Below are 21,075 nucleotides of genomic sequence, written 5' to 3' on the forward strand. Positions count from 1 at the left end.
TGGTAACCCACAACAAGTTTGACAGGCATATCGGGGTTGGGGTTGGTTTGCTGGCAGCTTTGTCCCCCCCAGTTTTTTGTCCCCCCCAGTTCAAAAAACATATCTGCGCCCCTGCGCATGACATCAATGCGAGGGACGCTTCGGGCTGTGAAGGTTCTGAATCTTCTCAATGGAAGGACGCAGAGGTTAGGGAGCTGATTTCCATTTGGGGGGATGCGGCTATTCAAGCTAGATTGGATGGGTCATACCGCAACCGGGCGGTTTTACTTCCGTAAACACTGGCCATGCTCACTGCGTGTGACGTCGTCGTATCCTGCAATGCGCATGCGGAACACTTTTAGGTCGCTTTTCGTTCATACTGAGGATCACATACAAGTCGCATATATTTGTTAATGTGAACGACCTCACAAAAAAATCGGATTTCACAAAAAAATCGGAATTGAGCATTAAGCCTTGCAGTGTGAACGTAGCGATAGTGTATTAGTCAAACCCTATCTGAAAGAACACCGATGTGTTGTTAGTTTCAATTTGTGCTTTTGGTACAGATTACCACAATAAACCACTGCGTATTGCATTTAGTCATGTTTATTTGATAGAAAAGCTATCAGTCATGTGTTCTTTTAATCGAATGAATCATTAACAGCAAATCAGTGTCTTGCAAACAATTAAAAGAATTTACAAAATGTATAAAATGCTATCATATGAAGGGAAAAATATACCTTAATACTTCATAAACTGCAAGCTACAGAAGTCAAAGGAAATGTCAAGGGTGCTCAGATGAACTATAAAAGCTGCAATCCCTACCACATAATAAAAGACTGTCAACTAAGGATATGGATCAGATCTTTGAGAAAGAAAAAACAGTAGCGTTGGATGAAAGCAATTATTTAAGTCAGTCGGACACAAACGTGAACACACTTAAGAAAACGGGATCCTTTTAAGCTTGTGCCGTCCCACTGCCGTCTCCTATTGGTGGTAATACATGCTGCAACAGACACACAGAAAAATCATACAATGGAATAACATACAAATAAGCATCTCTGAAAGCAAATGCACAAGTTTTTTGTTTTAATAAGGTACATTTTGAACAGTAGCACTTAAATGAACTTTCAAGGGTTTTTAAAGGCAAGGCAAGTTTATTTATATAGCGCATTTCATACACAGTGGCAGTTCAATGTAGCCTAGTAAACTAGACCCACCCGCCTAGCGGCCAAAAATATTTTTGCCTACGAGTGGGTCTAGCCTCGCACCATATCAACAAAACACCCCGGGCATCAAATCGTGCCCGCCAATCACAACGCAAGGTTTTTGTTTGGATTCTTTGGGCGGGCTTTTGCAGGAGTAACGACAAAGCTGCGCGACGCTGGAGAAAGCGCAACAGGAAAAATGGCTACAGCTAGTGAACAGCGCTCGTTTGACTCCGCTTTGGAATCAGTTTTAGAAGAATTAGACTTGGAGTTTTCGTTGAAACATGAGCAGGAAGAGGCTCTCCGCTCATTCCTTTTCAAGAAGGACGTTTTCGCTGTTTTGCCGACCGGCTATGGCAAAAGTCTGATCTACCAGCTGGCTCCGCTCGTAGCCAAAAGGATGGGGCTAGTTTGTGCAGTACGAAGAATTAATAAACAGCTTTGAAACATTACTTTTTGATTGTTTCTTATTTTCCCGTTATTTTAAATTTAAGGGAAATTATTTCACCAAACACCACTAAATAAAAATAAAAACTCAAGAACAGTTTAAGCAAACCTTTGAAAAACACTTGGGGAAAAAAAAAAGTGTATGTTAAGTATGTGGTACAGACTCCAAACTTGTGGTCATTATCTCCAAACTTCTTAATATCTAGAACCTGTTTATTAATTAATACGCATTTTGAAAAATTATTTATTTCAAGGCCTCCCCCGCTGCTTTCTGTTGCTCTGACTATGTCACAGTTGCGCTGATTGGTCAGAGCGTTGGCCTATACGCACAGAGACAGTTTGAAAGACAGCGGGTTGTTCCTCCCACACCCTTCGGAAATGTCTACGACCGAGACCAGACTAAATATTCACATTTAGTCTGGCTTGCCAGGCTAAGTTCAATGTGCTTTACAGAGGTAAAAGCAAAACAGTAAACAATAGAAAATAAAATTACATAAAATAAAGGGGGAAGAAGAGAAAAAAAAAATAAACAATAGTAGAAATAAAATAAAATGAAGTAAAAGTTCAGTAAAAAACAGCAGAATAAAATGGAATAAAAGTTTAAAACATGCAGAGACTGTAAAAGTTAAGTAAAGTTTAAAACATGTAAAGATGATGATATTTATCAGTTAGCAGAAAGCATCTGAGAACAGCTTCGTCTTTAGTCTAGATTTGAAGCTGCCAACAGCAGGAGCATTTTTAATGTCCTCTGGCAGTTGGTTCCATAGCTGTACTGCATAGTAGCTAAAAGCTGCTTCACCACACTTTGTTTTAACAACAGGTTTTACCAGTAAATTTTGCTGCTGCGATCTGGTAGATCTGATTGGGTTAGGCCGCTGCAACATATCAGAGAGGTAACTGGGCCCTGTACCATTTAGAGATTTGTACACCAGCAGCAATGCTTTAAAGTCAATTCTGTAGCTTACTGGAAGCCAGTGAAGGGACCTTAGAATTGGAGTAATGTGCTCTGTTCTTTTTGTTCATGTGAGAACCCTCGCCGCTGCATTTTGAACCAGCTGAAGTCGTTTGATGGTCTTTTTTGGCAGGCCTGTGAAAAGGCCATTGCAGTAATCAACCCTACTAGAGATGAAGGCATGTACAAGTTTTTCCAGATCATTTTTTGACACAAGTCCTCTTAGTTTGGAAATGTTTTTTAGGTGATAAAACGCCGATTTAGTGATTGCTTTCATGTGACTGTCAAAGTTTAGCTCGCTGTCAATGAAAACACCAAGATTTTTAACCATATCTTTTGTTTTAATCCCCTTTGTGTCAAGAATAGTGGTAATCCTGAGTCTTTCATCTTCCCCCCCAAATAGAATTACTTCTGTTTTATCTGTGTTCAGCTGAAGAAAATTTTGTGACATCCAGTTGTTGATTTGGTCGATACACTGGTAGAGACATTCAAGGGGGGCATAATCATTAGGTGATAGAGCAAAATAAATCTGGGTGTCATCTGCATAGCAGTGATACAAAATTGAGTTGTTCTTGATAACTTGGGGTTCTTCGTACATGGATAACAGAGTTAGCTAGATTGGATTTGTCCAGTCTTTGAAGTGGCTGTCAAACCTGTTACCAAGACAACAATTCTGTAAGCTTAATCCTCATCAGGACCAGGCATATTCAACAAAAAAAAATTGCATATTTAGAACCATTACACAGTGGCAGTCAGAAGTTTATACCATGTACTCATCATGGTCACGAAGGTCATGGTGATCACGGATTTCTTTCAGCTACTTTTTTTTTTCCTGAGGAAGAATGATTTGTACAGCATCTTAAATAAAAATATTTTGGTGAACAAGTTTTAATTTATTCGGGGTTATCTGAAATCAATACAGGGTCAAAATTATACACAGACGGCACATCTTAATATTTGGGTAAATGCTTCTGGTAGCCACCAACCAGCTCCTGGCAGAATTCTCGTTGGATATTTGACCACTTCTTGGCAGAATCAGTAGAGTCCGATTAAATTTGTTGCTTTCCTGGCAGGGTGGCACAATAGTTAGCACCGTCACCTCACAGCAAGAAGGCTCCGAGTGGAGGTTGTGTGTTCTCCTTGTGCCTACATTTTTTTTCCCTCTTTTTTGGGTGCTCCAGTTTTCTCCCACAGTCCAAAAACATGCAGATTAGGTCAACCGGCTACTCTAAACTGCCCATAGTGTCAGAGTGCGAGTGGTTGTTCATCTCTGCGTTAGCCCTGCGATAAACTGGCAACCTGCCCAGGGTGGACCCTGCCTCTTGCACGAAGTCAGCTGGGAACGGCTCCAACTTCTCCCCTGATCCTGCTAGATAAGCAGCATCGATGATTGATGGATGAATGGTTTCCTAAAATGGACCTGGCGTTTATGCACAGTCCACATATTTCCACATATTGGGTTGCAGTCAGAACTTTGGGAAGGCCATTCCAACAGCTTAAAGTTAGCCTGCTTTATCCAGTCCACAACCAGCTTTGATGCATTTTGGGTCTTCGTCCTGTTGGAACACCCAGTTGTGTCCCAGGTTCTGATGATTTGAGGTTATACGGAGGTAGTCCTCCTTCGTTATTCCAGTCACTTTGTTTAACCATGCTTTACAGTTGGTACAGGGTTCAGTGCCTCACATTATGCCTCTAAACCTATATCTGGTCATTGTGGCCAACAGCTCATTCTTTGTCTGACCTGACCATAAAACTTTTCTCCAGAAGGCTTTTTCTTTGTCCATGTGGTCCAGCTGAAAACTTTAGTTGAGCTTGAGGGTGTTGATTTTGGAGCTAGGGCTCCTTTCTTGGATGGCAGCCTTTCAGTCCACTGACTGTAGACACTGTTTTAGCAGCTTCCAGTTCATAGCAGGCCTGGGAATTGGTAGTTCCTGAACATCCAAACCAATTTCGTCTCAGCTGAGGGTGACAGTTTGGGTCTTTTTCCAGCAAAGTGGCTTGGCAAAGTGGCTACACCTCCCAAGAATACAGTTGTGCTCATAAGTTTACATACCCTGGCAGAATTTTTGCTTTCTTGGCCTTTTTTCAGAGAATATGAATGATAACACAAAAACTTTTTTCCCCACTCATGGTTAGTGGTTGGGTGAAGCCATTTATTGAAAAACAACTGTGTTTTCCATTTTTAAATCATGACAACAAAAAACATCCAAATGACCCTGATCAAAAGTTTACATACCCCAGTTCTTAATACCGTGTATTGCTCCCTCTAACATCAATGACAGCCTGAAGTCTTTTATGGTAGTTGTGGATGAGGCTCTTTATTTTCTCAGATGGTGAAGCTGCCCATTCTTCTTGGCAAAAAGCCTCCAGTTCCTGTAAATTCCTGGGCTGTCTTGCATGAACTGCGTGCTTGAGATCTCCCCAGAGTGGCTCAGTGATATTGAGGTCAGGAGACTGAGATAGCCACTCCAGAACCTTCACTTTGTTCTGCTGTAGCCGATGACAGGTCGACTTGGCCTTGTGTTTTGGATCGTTGTCATGTTGGAACGTCAAAGTACGTCGCATGCGCAGCTTCCGGGCTGATGAGTGCAAATCTGCCTCCAGTATTTGCTGATAACGTGCTGCATTTATCTTTCCTTCAACTATGACCAAGTTTCCTGTGCCTTTGTAGCTCACACATCCTCAAAACATCAGCGATCCACCTCCGTGTTTTACAGTAGGAATGGTGTTCCTTTCATCATAGGCCTTGTTGACACCTCTCCAAATGTAATGTTTATGGTTGTGGCCAAAAAGTTCAATTTTGGTCTCATCACTCCAAATTACCTTGTTCCAGAAGTTTTGAGGCTTGTCTCTGTGCTGTTTGGTGTAAATTTTTGTTGGTCTACCTGACTGTGGTTTGGTTTTAACAGAGCCCCTGATTTTCCATTTGTTAATCACAGTTTGAACACTGCTGACTGGCATTATCAATTCCGTGGATATCTTTTTGTATCCCTTTCCTGTTTTATACAGTTCAACTACCGTACCTTTTCCCGTAGATCCGTTGACAATTCTTTTGCTTTCCCCGTGACTCAGAATCCAGAAACGTCAGTGGCTGGATGAAAGATGCAAGAGTCTGTCTGGATCCCAGAAACTCACTCAGCTTTTATGCACACACACTGATTACAAGCAAACAGACCACAGGTGAGGACGTTACCTTTAGTAGCCATTCAAACCCATTTGTGTCAACTTCTGTGCATGTTATCAGGCCAAAATCACCAGGGTATGTGAACTTTTGATCAGGGTCATTTGGGTAGTTTCTGTTGTCGTTATGATTTAAAAAGAGAAAACACAGTCGTTTGACAAATGGTTTCACCCAACCACTAAGCATGAGTGGAAAAGATGTTTGTGTTATCATTCATATTCTCTGAAAAATGGTCAAAGAGTCATAGATTCTGCCAGGGTATGTAAACTTATGAGCACAACTGTATGTACTTCCTCAACAAATCCTTATATATATATGAGTGATTCCACGCTTATGGGTACTGAAATGGGGACATGAACTTATTCACCTAAAACCATTTCTTTTTTTACCATCATGTCACAAAACATGTAATCTTTAATGAATGATATGTTAAAAGATAACTTTAATTTTCTGAGATGTAATAAAAACATATTTATATGCCAAAGTCAAGCCTATGAGTTCCAAAATGATGTCTGTTACATTACTTCTGTTACGATTGTCCATCTCGCGTCTGTTACAAATTAATTACAATCTAGCTATATACCATCTTAATCTTATTGAAAGAATGTGTATGTTTATTCTACTACACATGTTTATTAATTATATTTCCTAAAACATCACCTTCCTATGTTTCAAAAAGTAATTCTACATTGTTAAAATTGAGAATATATATGTCCACAACACTTCTGTTACGTTCTGACTTTGGCATATAAATGTTTTTATTACATCTCAGAAAATTAAAGTTATCTTTTAACATATCATTCATTAAAGATTACATGTTTTGTGACCTGATGGTAAAAAAAAAAAGAAATGGTTTTAGGTGGATTTTTAAAAATTAGTTCATGTCCCCATTTCAGTACCCATAAGCGTGGAATCACTCATATATATATATATATATATATATATATATATATATATATATATATAGGCACAGAGAAGCCAGCAGCTGTAATAAATCATGATCACTAAACAGGAAGTTAAGACATTTTCAACCTTTCAGCAACACTGAATTAATAATAAGTGGGTGTATGTAAATTTGACCTTGCATGTATAATTTTGACCATGTTGATTTCAGAAAACCCAAAATAAATAAAAAATTTAAAATTCTTTTGTTTGTTTTTTTCCCTATTAAAAAATGCATGTTGTATAATCAATCAATCAGTCTTCCCCTGAAAAACAGTTCAATGAAATTCATGCCCATGATGAGTAAATTTCTGACCATACTGTGTCTTTGGACAGACGATTTTAATTAGTGATAGCCTGGGGATGCGATATACATCTCGTCATTGCTATCCACAGCATAATTGTAGGAGGACTGTTACACACCTTTTTTAATAGGTCAGTTAAAAACAGAGCCTAATTAAAAACAGCCTACTTAATTTGTGCGCATGATTTCTTTAGAGGAGCAAAATAACACTGGCAAAAATATAATGAATTGCAAATTAGCAGCTGAGCATGAATAAAGTAGTTAAATCTTGGGCAAGCATTAGGATTTCCTGACTTTAATATCCGATCACAACGTTAAACCAAACAGGCATTTATACCATTACCTTCGGAACTCTTCCACTCGGGTATAAAAGCTTAAATCGAGTCTCAGTTACGCAAAATGATGCATAGAATTGACTCACTCAAATGCAGGTTCTGCATTTTATACAGTAGCTTCTAATTCCTATCGACAGTATAGAACTTCACACGCATTGCCAGATGGTGCAGTAAGCAATGCACAGTCTCAGTCAACCAATCTTACTGGTGTGTGTGAAAATAAGTAATATATTTGGTAAATCAAAGATGGTGTGTCATGGTTTTTCCTGCCATTGAACTGCTATGAGGGTTTTACACTGATAAAACAAGGATTTCTTACCTCAGGATGCTTCTGGATTACATCCCCCCCTCACTTTGAATGAAAAAAGAAAATATTGAATTTAACTCCCAATAAACTGCCTACAGCAAGGCAACAAAGAAGAACAGACAGAAACAGAGTAAAAACCAAAACACTTTACACTGCATTGCATCACATGCTCAGGAGAAAGAATCTTAAGCTATGATGTAAACTGCTTTTCCTTCTCAACTCACTTTAAGAGGCCTGGCTTCCTCTACAACGGCATTTTCGGCCTATGGGAAACACGAGAGAGAGAGAGAGAGAGAGAGAGAGAGAGAGAGAGAGAGAGAGAGAGAGAGAGAGCAGTTAATGAAACCTGACATAAATCCGAGTTTAAAACGAGTAACTGCATTCATTTATTATTGGGCAGGGCTTTTCAAAGTGTGGGGCGCGCCTCCCCTTGGGGGCACCAGAGTTCTTCGGGGGGGTGCAACGTGAGGAAAAATAAACCAGAATAAGTTACTATTGTGGACATTTAGTGAACTTCAGCTAGCCTTTGCCAGAGACAAAATGGACTGACTTTTAGTACCTAAAGCTACAGTGAGTGAGGAGACAGAGTCTGGGCCAAGCTAAAAAACAGACCCTCCAGGATTTCGCGATTTGCAACTTCAACGCTAATTCAACCAATCCCCGCGAATTCAGGGCGGTGTTGCAATTATATCTAAATCACTGCAACCTTCCCGCAAATTTGACCAATCGTTGGTGTCGTCTTGAGGTGACGTCGACAAACTACCTTCCGCCTTACTTCCGTGTATACGTTCAAGAGAAGCAGCATGCGTGCAATGTTGCCAGATTGGGCAGTTTCAAGTGCATTTTGGCGGGTTTTGAACTTTTTTGGACTGGAAAACGTCAGCAGTATCTGGCAAAGCTGCATGTGCGAGTCAGTGTTTATGTAGGCTTAAATTCTGTTACTGAAAGTGTGTTATGTTTACAGTGAAGGACTGTGTGCACTTTACATTATTTTTTTACTTAATACAAGAAATTAATGGATGCCAACATTTTTGCCAAAATGGTATTTTATTTTCCATTGTTTAGGCAGCTTCAGCATCATACTGTGAGATTCTTTTCAAATTGTTGTTGTTTTTTTGTTCTATGAAGCCTGAGCCATTTATTTTATTTGTTTATAATTATTGTTTAATTTAGTCTTCAGGAGAGACTGCCTGCACACAGTACTAGTATTAATAGTTTTTTTCTTACATGAAAGCTGAGGCATTTATATTATATTTTAAGGTAACTTCATGTTGTGCTGTGAGGTTCTCTGCACTTTAACTTTTGAACCAACAGGTGCATTTGGATAAGTAAAGCCTATTTTTCTGCATTTTTGTAGTCCTGGTAATCTTTTATATTGGTAAAGTTGTTTATAGGACCATTTCTCAGTGTCTTTGTTTTTTTTAATCAATAGTTTTTCAGTAATAACTTAATATTTAACATATCACTCAATTTTAATCACAAAAAGAGAAAATCGCAACAATTTCTCGCAACTTTCACTTCCTCCCCCAACGTAATCGCAACAAAAACCTAAAACACACCGCAACTTTCATCGCAATTTTTTGGAAAAAACCCCGCAACATCAGACATTTTAGCCCGCAACATCCTGGGGGTACTGAAAAAAGAAGGAAGTATGACCACGATTATTTAAAGTTTGGATTTTCACGGACTGGATCTGAAGATGCTCCACTGCTACAGTGTGTTGTCTGCCAAGAGGTGCTAGCTAACGATGCTATGAGATGTTTAAAATGTGGAAAACAAGATGTTTTAAAAAGCACAGATGTTTAAAATGTGTAAAAGAAAAAAATAAGTGTACAACAACCATTTTTTTTTTAAAATACTAATGGAACATTAAGGATAGCAACAACAAATTGTAAGGGGGGGGCACTGTTGTTTATTTGCTCTCTGAGGGGGGGCTGACTCTCCCACACTTTGAAAACCCCTGGTATTGGGCTTTTTTTTTCTCTCACTATTTTACAAATACAACTGGAAAGTCATCATGAGTGCAATAAAAGTATGTTCAAATCATCAGGAAGGCTTTGTTCTGTGAGCTGATTAAACTAGCAGATGATTTCTCCAACGCAAAGTATAACAAAAAGGTCTTTACTCAAAGCACTACATGAATAAGTGACATGAAAACGCAAAGACATTTATCACAGCAAACCTGCAGCAGGGTGAGGACGTTTCAACAACCTACACCCTGATTGGCTGAATATGTTCCTTTTGTATACGAACTACTACTTCCAGCCGTTCACGTTCGGGCTCGCCACAGCGGATGATCATGAGTCACGTTTGATTTGGCGTAGGTTTTTACACCGGATGCCCTTCCTGACGTAATCCTCCCCAATCTATCCAGGCTTGGGACCAGCACCAAGTACGCACTGGCTTGTGCAACTCCAGTCACTCGATATTTTTACCTAATCTGCAGGTTTTTCCTTTTGCGTACAAAATTAGAAGAAAAAAAAATCAAACCTGCTGAAAAAATAAATAAAATCCCCCCCCGCACACACAAACATTTACCTTTGACGTGAAGGTGTTCATTTACACAACAGTTGTTTGAAAAAAGAGGGGGGAAATGATAGAATGGGGGCTACAATTAGACACCTTTTCAGATTCACCAATATTTAAAAAAAAAACCTTTTATAAAAAAATTTGAGTTGCAGTTATAACCGTTATTACTGGTTAATCAACTGGAAGGCCCCCGCTCGCCCTTTGATCTTGTCGTCTGATGACACAACTCGTTACCGGAGATAGAATTTTTTTTAGCCTGATCAACAATTTGATTAAAACCTGGACGTCATCATTGCAGGTAAGCATGATGGAAAGATCCTGGTCGTGTTTTTATTCATCAAAAATTCACCAACATTTCATGATATGCTTGTCGAAACCTACTTTGTTTCTTACCCTTTCATTTGACAGTCGCCATTTTGTATCTAAACGTGTGTTTGAGAAGTCACGTGATGTTTTGATAATCGTCATCACTTTCACCGGTGTCCACCATTATCGACACCCTGTGGAATTAAGTGGCATTTACAACTGTTATGGATCGATGGGAGGAAAACGCCATTCACCACCAATTTGCCAGGCAAAGGATGGTTTTACCCATTTCACAAGAGGCATCCAGAGAGAACAGAACGGGTTCCGCAACTTCTTGGGAGAGAACGAGCCTCCATCAATTTTGAAAATGCTTCAGGGTTGGTACAAGGGCCTTAATTCATTTTTGGAGAAAGAGGTACCGGATTTTCAGAATCTTAATCCCAGGCGCATTTTCAACGCAGAGGAGAGTGGATTTCCCCTTTGCATTACAAGTACAGTTGTGCTCATAAGTTTACATACCCTGGCAAGCCAGACTAAATGTGAATATTTAGTCTGGCCTCGATCCATAGACATTTCCGAAGGGGGTGGGAGGAACAAACCGCTGTCTTTCAAACTGTCTCTGTGTGTATAGGCCAACGCCCTGACCAATCAGCGCAACAGTGACTGTGACGTAGTCAGAGCGACAGAAAGCAGTGGGGGAGGCCTTGAAATTAAATAATTTTTCAAAATGCGTATTAATTAATAAACAGGTTCTAGATATTAAGAAGTTTGGAGATAATGACCACAAGTTTGGAGTCTGTACCACATACACATTTTTTTCCAAGTGTTTTTCAAAGGTTTGCTTAAACTGCTTTTGAGGTTTTATTTTTATTTAGTGGTGTTTGGTGAAATAATTTCCCTTAAATTTAAAATAACGGGAAAATAAGAAACAATCAAAAAGTAATGTTTCAAAGCTGTTTATTAATTCTTCGTACTGCACAAACTAGCCCCATCCTTTTGGCTACGAGCGGAGCCAGCTGGTAGATCAGACTTTTGCCATAGCCGGTCGGCAAAACAGCGAAACGTCCTTCTTGAAAAGGAATGAGCGGAGAGCCTCTTCCTGCTCATGTTTCGATGAAAACTCCAAGTCTAATTCTTCTAAAATTGATTCCAAAGCGGAGTCAAACGCGCGCTGTTCACTAGCCGTAGCCATCTTTCCTGTTGCGCTTTCTCCAGCGTCGCGCAGCTTTGTCGTCACTCCTGCAAAAGCCTGCCCAAAGAATCCAAACAAAAACCTTGCGTTGTGATTGGCAGGCACGATTTGATGCCCGGGGTGTTTTTGTTTATATGGTGCGAGGCTAGACCCACTCGCTAGGCAAAAATATACTATCCAAAAAAAGTAGGGGATATTTTATTTTGAGATCCAAATTTTCACATATACAAAGGGATACGAAAGCATGTTGTATAGTTCCTTACTGAGGAAGCATTTCCAAAGAAATTCATCACCCAAACACATCAATGACACTCATGATCAGCACGGGATGCTACTGATGATCAAGGGGGTCGTGCCACAAATTTGCATGACTCTGAATTGGAAGGTTAGAGCCACTCCAAAGGAAGATTTTGAAGAGAAAGCATCAGATTATCAGTGGTTGAAGTCGTTAATTAAACAGAGACCATGCGCCGTCTAACACAGGATGAGAGGTTACATGCCCTTGGCATGCTACAGGTTGGCACAAGACAGGTCATTGTGGCAAGAGCATTGAATGTTTCCCAGTCTGTCATCAGCAGATTATGGTCCAGACATCGTGCTACAGGGTCTGTTCAGGATAGACCACGATCCGGTCGCCCAAGGGCAACAACTCAGGCTCAGGACAGATTCATCCGCACTATTGCCTTGAGAAATCGTATGGTAACAGCAAATCAGATAAGGTCTCAACTTCGAAGGGATACTGGCTTGGTAGTGAGTGGCCAGACCATCAGGAATCGACTGCACAGATTTCACTTACACGCCCGACATCCTCGTGTCATTCCCTGTTTGAGGGATCGTCACATTAGGGCCAGACTCCAATGGTGTCGTCATCATCAACGCTGGGATAATCGCCGATGGAACCACGTAATGTTCTCAGATGAGTCGAGGTTCACTGTGGACTTCCTGGACAGACGCAGGAGGGTTTGGCGCCGACGTAACGAACGTTTCCATGACATTAACGTCATTAGACATGATCCGTATGGGGGTGGCTCTGTAATGGTGTGGGGAGGCATCACTGCTGCCGGCAGAACAGACTTGCATGTTGTTACTGGACGTGTCACAGGGCAGTACTACCGGGACAACATCTTGGCATCCCATGTTGTGCCGTTTGCACGTTGTTATGGCCGCCGTTTCATTTTCCAAGATGACAATGCCAGATGTCATAGGGCCAGGATCGTTACAGATTACCTCCAGCAGCAGAATATCACCAGATTACCATGGCCAGCACTCAGTCCAGACCTTTCCCCCATCGAGCATGTCTGGGACATGCTTGGACAGCGGCTACGCCAACGTCAACAACCTCCTGCCAATGTCCAAGAACTTGCTGCAGCATTGCAACAGGAATGGAATAACATTCCCCAAAATGACCTGGGACGTCTCGTTAGGAGTATGCCACGCCGAGGGGGTTTTACCCGCTACTGACTCGGTTTCAAAATGGTGGTAAATTTGCTGTGTGACCCTGTGTTTGTGTTGACCCTTATTCTGGAGAATCTGTCCTTTACTGACTGTACACAGGGTTTCGAATAAATTGACAAATGTTTCCTTAATGTTTTTCTGTCATTTGTTTCCTTCCTGACCTCATGATCTGCATTTCATTCTACTTGTAAATCCAATATCCCCTACTTTTTTTGAATAGTATATTTTTGGCCGCTAGGCGGTTGGGTCTAGTTTACTAGAATCTATGATTCTTTGACCATTTTTCAGAGAATATGAATGATAACACAAACATCTTTTCCACTCATGCTTAGTGGTTGGGTGAAACCATTTATTGTCATACGACTGTGTTTTCTCTTTTTAAATCATAACGACAACAGAAACTACCCAAATGACCCTGATCAAAAGTTCACATACCCTGGTGATTTTGGCCTGATAACACGCACAGAAGTTGACACAAATGGGTTTGAATGGCTACTAAAGGTAACGTCCTCACCTGTGGTCTGTTTGCTTGTAATCAGTGTGTGTGCATAAAAGCTGAGTGAGTTTCTGGGATCCAGACAGACTCTTGCATCTTTCATCCAGCCACTGACGTTTCTGGATTCTGAGTCACGGGGAAAGCAAAAGAATTGTCAACGGATCTACGGGAAAAGGTACGGTAGTTGAACGGTATAAAACAGGAAAGGGATACAAAAAGATATCCACGGAATTGATAATGCCAGTCAGCAGTGTTCAAACTGTGGTTAACAAATGGAAAATCAGGGGCTCTGTTAAAACCAAACCACGGTCAGGTAGGCCAACAAAAATTTACACCAAACAGCACAGAGACAAGCCTCAAAACTTCTGGAACAAGGTAATTTGGAGTGATGAGACCAAAATTTAACTTTTTGGCCACAACCATAAACATTACATTTGGAGAGGTGTCAACAAGGCCTATGATGAAAGGAACACCATTCCTACTGTAAAGCACGGAGGTGGATCGCTGATGTTTTGAGGATGTGTGAGCTACAAAGGCACAGGAAACTTGGTCATAGTTGAAGGAAAGATGAATGCAGACGTTATCAGCAAATACTGGAGGCAGATTTGCACTCATCAGCCCGGAAGCTGTGCATGCGACGTACTTGGACGTTCCAACATGACAACGATCCAAAACACAAGGCCAAGTCGACCTGTCATCGGCTACAGCAGAACAAAGTGAAGGTTCTGGAGTGGCTATCTCAGTCTCCTGACCTCAATATCACTGAGCCACTCTGGGGAGATCTCAAGCACGCAGTTCATGCAAGACAGCCCAGGAATTTACAGGAACTGGAGGCTTTTTGCCAAGAAGAATGGGCAGCTTCACCATCTGAGAAAATAAAGAGCCTCATCCACAACTAAAGACTTCAGGCCATCATTGATGTTAGAGGGGGCAATACACGGTATTAAGAACTGGGGAATGTAAACTTTTGATCAGGGTCATTTGGATGTGTCGTCATTATGATTTAAAAATAGAAAACACAGTTGTTTTTCAATAAATGGCTTCACCCAACCACTAACCATGAGTGGGGAAAAAAGTTTTTGTGTTATCATTCATATTCTCCGAAAAAAGGCCAAGAAAGCAAAAATTCTGCCAGAATATGTAAACTTATGAGCACAACTGTAATCAGGTGTTAACATCTGTACTCTCATGACATGCGTACCAAGTTGTTTCCAACACAAAGTGTCAAATCACGGTTCTGGCATGCTTCAACGCCTTAGGGGATTACTTGCCTCCTTTAATTGTCTTTCCTGGCCGGAGATTCAGAAATATAGGTTTGTTGGATTTCCCAGAAACCATTTATGGTCATACTGACAATGGCTGGATGGACAGTGATTTGTTCTTTGAATTTCTGAAGCATTCTGTCAAGTTTGTGAAGGAGAAACACATTCAGGTTCCTGTCATTCTCTTTGTGGACAAAAGGTGTCTTTCTCAACTGTGGATAAAGGTGTTGATAATTGTGGAACAGTATCACATGATCTGAAGTAATCAGGAATCAACTTTTTTTTTTTCCCAGTTTTTTCAAGTTTCGAGTAATTATTCATGCACAATTTACGTATGGAAAGTCTTTTCTGGTGGCACGGTGGTGTAGTGGTTAGCGCTGTCACCTCACAGCAAGAAGGTCCGGGTTCGAGCCCCGTGGCCGGCGAGGGCCTTTCTGTGCGGAGTTTGCATGTTCTCCCCGTGTCCGCGTGGGTTTCCTCCGGGTGCTCCGGTTTCCCCCACAGTCCAAAGACATGCAGGTTAGGTTAACTGGTGACTCTAAATTGACCGTAGGTGTGAATGTGAGTGTAAATGGTTGTGTGTGTCTATGTGTCAGCCCTGTGATGACCTGGCGACTTGTCCAGGGTGTACCCCGCCTTTCGCCCGTAGTCAGCTGGGATAGGCTCCAGCTTGCCTGCGACCCTGTAGAACAGGATAAAGCGGCGAGAGATAATGAGATGAGATGGAAGTCTTTTCTACTTTTGCAATAGCCAAAAGACTGTTAAGGAGTCGATAATTGCAGCCGCCACTCTATAGAATATTTTTCCCCCTCCCCAGAGGAAGGGGAAAAAATAAAAATAAAAATAAAAATCACGCTCTATGTATAAAGACCTTAAGACAGAACACAATCCAAACACACAGCTGAACAGATGAGGTTTCTTTCTCAAGAGTCCAACTGTGGCTCTCTGCTCGTCCTGGAATTTGAACTTAAAACAAATAGTCGTGAGATTAACCACAGACTTAAGCACTGATCTACACCAGCCACCATATATTATTTTAAATTACATAAACTATTAGGTAATTGAAATGTTGACCACTACTGCAAATTGTTCCTCATCTCCTCAAGCGTTATCTGTTTATAGGAGTCGATTAGTTAAGTGCTATAATAATACCTCGGTCACAACCGGCCGTACGTGCTCCTACGGCCGGTCCACGTGCAAAAAACGCAAGAAACACACGAAGTGCGCACGTGTGACGTGCTGATTTTCGAGCCCTAGACTGGCCGCAGAGGTTCTTTGTCATGTCAAACAAACTCTACGGGCGCTTACGTTTTTTTCAGGTTGCAAGACAAACTTACGGCCAACGTGCATCTTTCTCCACGAAAAAAAAAACCCAGCGATTTGGGAAACGCCAAAAATCGCATGGCCAAAAAATCGTACGTCCGGTTGTGACCTAGGCTTAAGGCAGGGAGGGGGAAAAACTACCGAGTATCATAATAGCACATGTTGTGCAACCTTTAAGCATCTGCAATTATCCAACTCACAAAAAGCCCCGTTTTCTTATTTTTTCGTCCCAATTAGAAGCACAGACCTACATGAAGACACATCAACTGTGCCTGGAATATAGATGACTTGCAACCACGTGATCAAAATGCGCTACTTCACGAGCGTTCACCATGATGGTGGATATACAAAGCAACTAGGATGGCAGCCGCTGAAAACGTGTCTGTAAACAATGCTGAATTTTCTCAGTATTACCACGATTTGAACTGTCGAGCGAAGATTCAATACAAAAGAGAAGATAGATATGTGGTTTTGACCCACATTTTAAAAAGTCGTCCAACTTTTCTGACGATAACATGCTTCTATGGAGCACTTGCATGTGACGTCACAGCCGATCCAGATTGTGACAGACGCCATCTTGTAGGTCAAACGCCATATTCCGCCTTCTACTTCTACTTCTGGTTCTACTTCTGCTTTTACTTCTACCTTTTCTTCTGGAAAACCCTACTATATACAATTCTACTACAACGGCTGCGGCTACAAGCTCTCCCTACCTGTGCATGTTTATGTTTTTTGTGTGTATTTTTGCGTGTTGTTCGTCTGTACCGGACTTCAATATCCACTACAACCGTATGGACTTACTGGACATTGGTTTCCAGCAGAAAATGACGGTTTGTAGCGATTTCCATCGCATGCACAACATTCCGGACGAGATAGCGAGACCAGCGGGGTCTCCGTGGATTGTTATCGGAAGCAAAGCGAAGGAGGCGGCGTCAGGAGCGGAAGCAAAAGCGAGGCTGCAGAGCCGGCCTGTTGACTAAGCTCAGAAAACAGCCACTCAAACCTCCACTGCCAAGCCTCTACCTCTCCAACGCCAGATCCATGTAAACAAGACGGACGATTTGGAATTACAGCTGGAATTACCTTATTCTATTATCGGCTGGTCAGTGCTATACTCAATACTTAAGTGACTTACCCATCCAATGAGGATTCTTGTTTACAAGATGCCACATCTGAGTCGCTGACAAATCCTGAATTTCTGTAAAGATAACTGTCCAGAGATTTATAAGCACGCAGTGCTTCACCACTGAACAGCGAGGGAAAGTTAATGAGGTAATTATACACGTCCGGGTATTCCGCTGGCAGTTCAAAATCCGGTCGTGAAAACTCCGTCCGGTAAGCCATAAGGGTCACAAATCTGTAGATCGTTTATTTTAGACATATATTTAGTTATCTGTTCATTAGAAAAATGAGCCGTGTAGTCCGTCGGTTGAAATTGATCCATTCTGTACACAAGTGCAGCAGTATTCAGTGGTGTTTTTGACCGACAAGATGGCGGTTGTGTACTTTCCGGTCACGTGACTGCAAGATCTCTATAGGAGCTTTATAGGAGTCGATTAGTTAAGTGCTATAATAAGGCAGGGAGGGGGAAAAACTATTGAGTATCATAATAGCACGTTATGCAACCTTTAAGCATCTGCAATTATCCAACTCACAAAAAGCCCCGTTTTCTCATTTTTTTGTCCCAATTAGAAGTACAGACCTACATGAAGACACATCAACTGTGCCTGGAATATAGATGACTTGCAACCACGTGATCAAAATATGCTACTTCGAGCGTTCACCATGATGGTGGTTATACAAAGCAACTAGGATGGCAGCCACTGAAAGCGTGTCTGTAAACATTGCTGAATTTTCTCAGTATTACCACGATTTGAACTGTCGAGCGAAGATTCAATACAAAAGAGAAGATAGATATAGCGGTTTTGACCCACATTTTAAAAAGTCGTCCAACTTTTCTGACAACATGCTTCTACTGACCATCGAGTACCCAGATATTGCAGTCTATCTGGTTTGGCTGCCAAAGAATCACATCCGACCTTGGACGAAACATAACCTGTTGTCTGAGTGGGTGTCCAGTCTGGATTGTTTCTATCGTATAATTTTGCTGGCGCTCCTAGAAGCGAAACGGTAATACACGCGTTAAAATAACAATTGACCGCGTGAACCACGACGAGAGAACACTCATTTTATAGCAAAATTCTAGCAACACGAAATCAAATTCTTCCATGAGAAAGCTTTCTGAATCTCGCCTGAGATAAAATGATTACTGCAAATACAGAGATGCCAACCTTTTGTGAAACTGATGTGTAGTGAGACATGCATACGAGCGGAGCGCCCGCAGGGCGTGTAGTCTGTCCAATCCAGCTGGGGGCTGGATTTTGAAAATTTTGGAAATTGGTGCTTTTTTTAGGGCCATTCTGAGTGAATACAGGTGACCACAATGAACTGGGACATGTTGGTTTTGGGGGGAGAAAATTGTTGATTTGGGTTTTTTTTTTTCAATTATCTGAAAAATAAAACCAAACCACAATCACTCATGATTTTCTCATGAGTGATACTCATAACTCACCATATTCACACAAAGTAAAGATTTCTCTGGTAATTTGTATACAATCAACTTTCAAACAGTGAATATTATTTTCTTAGCTTTACTACACAAATGCAGATTACATACCATCAATATTTATAGATAACATGCTGGAACACTCAATTAGCAAATACTCAAATAGTTGTACTGGAACATGTCTATTTCCTTTTTATTCCCATGATTAAAGGGGTACCAAATATAATATATACAGTTGCTGATGTGACAAAGTAACGTATTCTTAAGTATTCTATCAAATTTATATACTAGAAAACAACGAAATATCTTGGTAATTGTAAATATAATAGTCGGTACGCTAAACGGCACAAGAGTCGCCATTTTTAAAAGACCGTGACGTCAGCCCTACCCACTGCACTAGGAGAGAAGCGTGTAATCATGGCGTCGGGCGCATCAAGTGAAAGCGACAGCTCTGTCGAATCATACAAAGAGATCCCGCAAGACACACTGCAAGCAGGCTATGGCTTAGAAGGGTACCAGTTTGAACCAGTTTGTGTAGCCGATCACTTACAATTCATCCTACTTTCCGATTCACACGTGCTAGTCCCAACCTCAATGAGCCAACACAACTGGGCACATACATACGTCATGAGTGTTATGCAGAGAAAATGAACGTGCATTCTGATTGGATAAAATTAATATCATGGCGGGCTGTTCAAACTGCGGAAATAGTTTGCTCGAGCTACTTTCAAAACACTATAACTTTCCAACCTTAGAACAAAAAACTTTTGTAAGTCTTGAATAAGGTTCGTTAATGTGTGTTTTATTGTTATATTTACTCTATATATTGCCCTCTGTTCCCCTTTAATGTCAAGTCACTTTGATTACTTTTAATTTTTATCAACTTCCTTTCACTTTTAATCTCATCAATATCAAGTCAGAGTACTTATTCAGTTCTGATTGATTTACTTCAGAAGATGACTGTTTCAGTTCCTTTTTGCGAATACAGTGGGGCAAAAAAGTATTTAGTCAGCCACCAATTGTGCAAGTTCTCCCACTTAAAAAGATGAGAGAGGCCTGTAATTTTCATCATAGGTACACTTCAACTATGAGAGACAGAATGGGGGGAAAGAATCCAGGAAATCACATTGTAGGATTTTTAATGAATTAATTGGTAAATTCCTCGGTAAAATAAGTATTTGGTCACCTACAAACAAGCAAGATTTCTGGCTCTCACAGACCTGTAACAACTTCTTTAAGAGGCTCCTCTGTCCTCCACTCGTTACCTGTATTAATGGCACCTGTTTGAACTCGTTATCAGTATAAAAGACACCTGTCCACAACCTCAAACAGTCACACTCCAAACTCCACTATGGCCAAGACCAAAGAGCTGTCAAAGGACACCAGAAACAAAATTGTAGACCTGCACCAGGCTGGGAAGACTGAATCTGCAATAGGTAAGCAGCTTGGTGTGAAGAAATCAACTGTGGGAGCAATTATTAGAAAATGGAAGATATACAAGACCACTGATAATCTCCCTCGATCTGGGGCTCCACACAAGATCTCACCCCGTGGGGTCAAAATGATCACAAGAACGGTGAGCAAAAATCCCAGAACCACACGGGGGGACCTAGTGAATGACCTGCAGAGAGCTGGGACCAAAGTAACAAAGGCTACCATCAGTAATGCACTACGCCGCCAGGGACTCAAATCCTGCAGTGCCAGACGTGTCCCCCTGCTTAAGCCAGTACATGCCCAGGCCCATCTGAAGTTTGCTGGAGAGCATTTGGATGATCCAGAAGAGGATTGGGAGAATGTCATATGGTCAGATGAAACCAAAATAGAACTTTTTTGGTAAAAACTCAACTTGTCATGTTTGGAGGAGAAAGAATACTGAGTTGCATCCAAAGAATACCATACCTACTGTGAAGCATGGGGGTGGAAACATCATGCTTTGGGGCTGTTTTTCTGCAAAGGAACCAGGACGACTGAGCCGTGTAAAGGAAAGAATGAATGGGGCCATGTATCGTGAGATTTTGAGTGAAAACCTCCTTCCATCAGCAAAGGCATTGAAGATGAAACGTGGCTGGGTCTTTCAGCATGACAATGATCCCAAACACACCGCCCGGGCAACGAAGGAGTGGCTTCGTAAGAAGCATTTCAAGGTCCTGGAGTGGCCTAGCCAGTCTCCAGATCTCAACCCCATAGAAAATCTTTGGGGGGAGTTGAAAGTCCGTGTTGCCCAGTGACAGCCCCAAAACATCACTGCTCTAGAGGAGATCTGCATGGAGGAATGGGCCAAAATACCAGCA

At 41.3% G+C, this 21,075-nt stretch overlaps 1 protein-coding gene across 5 annotated transcripts in view; it reads right to left on the reverse strand.

Moving 5' to 3' along the window:
• Positions 1 to 569: 569 nt before the first annotated feature.
• Positions 570 to 21,075, reverse strand: part of fxyd6l (FXYD domain containing ion transport regulator 6 like) — a 55,012-nt gene continuing 34,506 nt past the window's right edge. For all 5 annotated transcript variants that reach the window (XM_060921245.1, XM_060921246.1, XM_060921247.1 and 2 more), the window contains 3 exons: positions 7,880 to 7,918; positions 7,668 to 7,700; positions 570 to 985 (listed from right to left, as the gene is read on the reverse strand). In XM_060921245.1, coding sequence (XP_060777228.1) covers positions 7,881 to 7,918 — 38 coding nt within the window. In that variant the 3' untranslated portion in view covers positions 570 to 985; positions 7,668 to 7,700; position 7,880. The remainder of the gene's footprint in view (positions 986 to 7,667; positions 7,701 to 7,879; positions 7,919 to 21,075) is intronic.

Source organism: Neoarius graeffei, chromosome 5, assembly GCF_027579695.1.
Source record: "Neoarius graeffei isolate fNeoGra1 chromosome 5, fNeoGra1.pri, whole genome shotgun sequence".
NCBI lineage: Eukaryota > Metazoa > Chordata > Actinopteri > Siluriformes > Ariidae > Neoarius > Neoarius graeffei.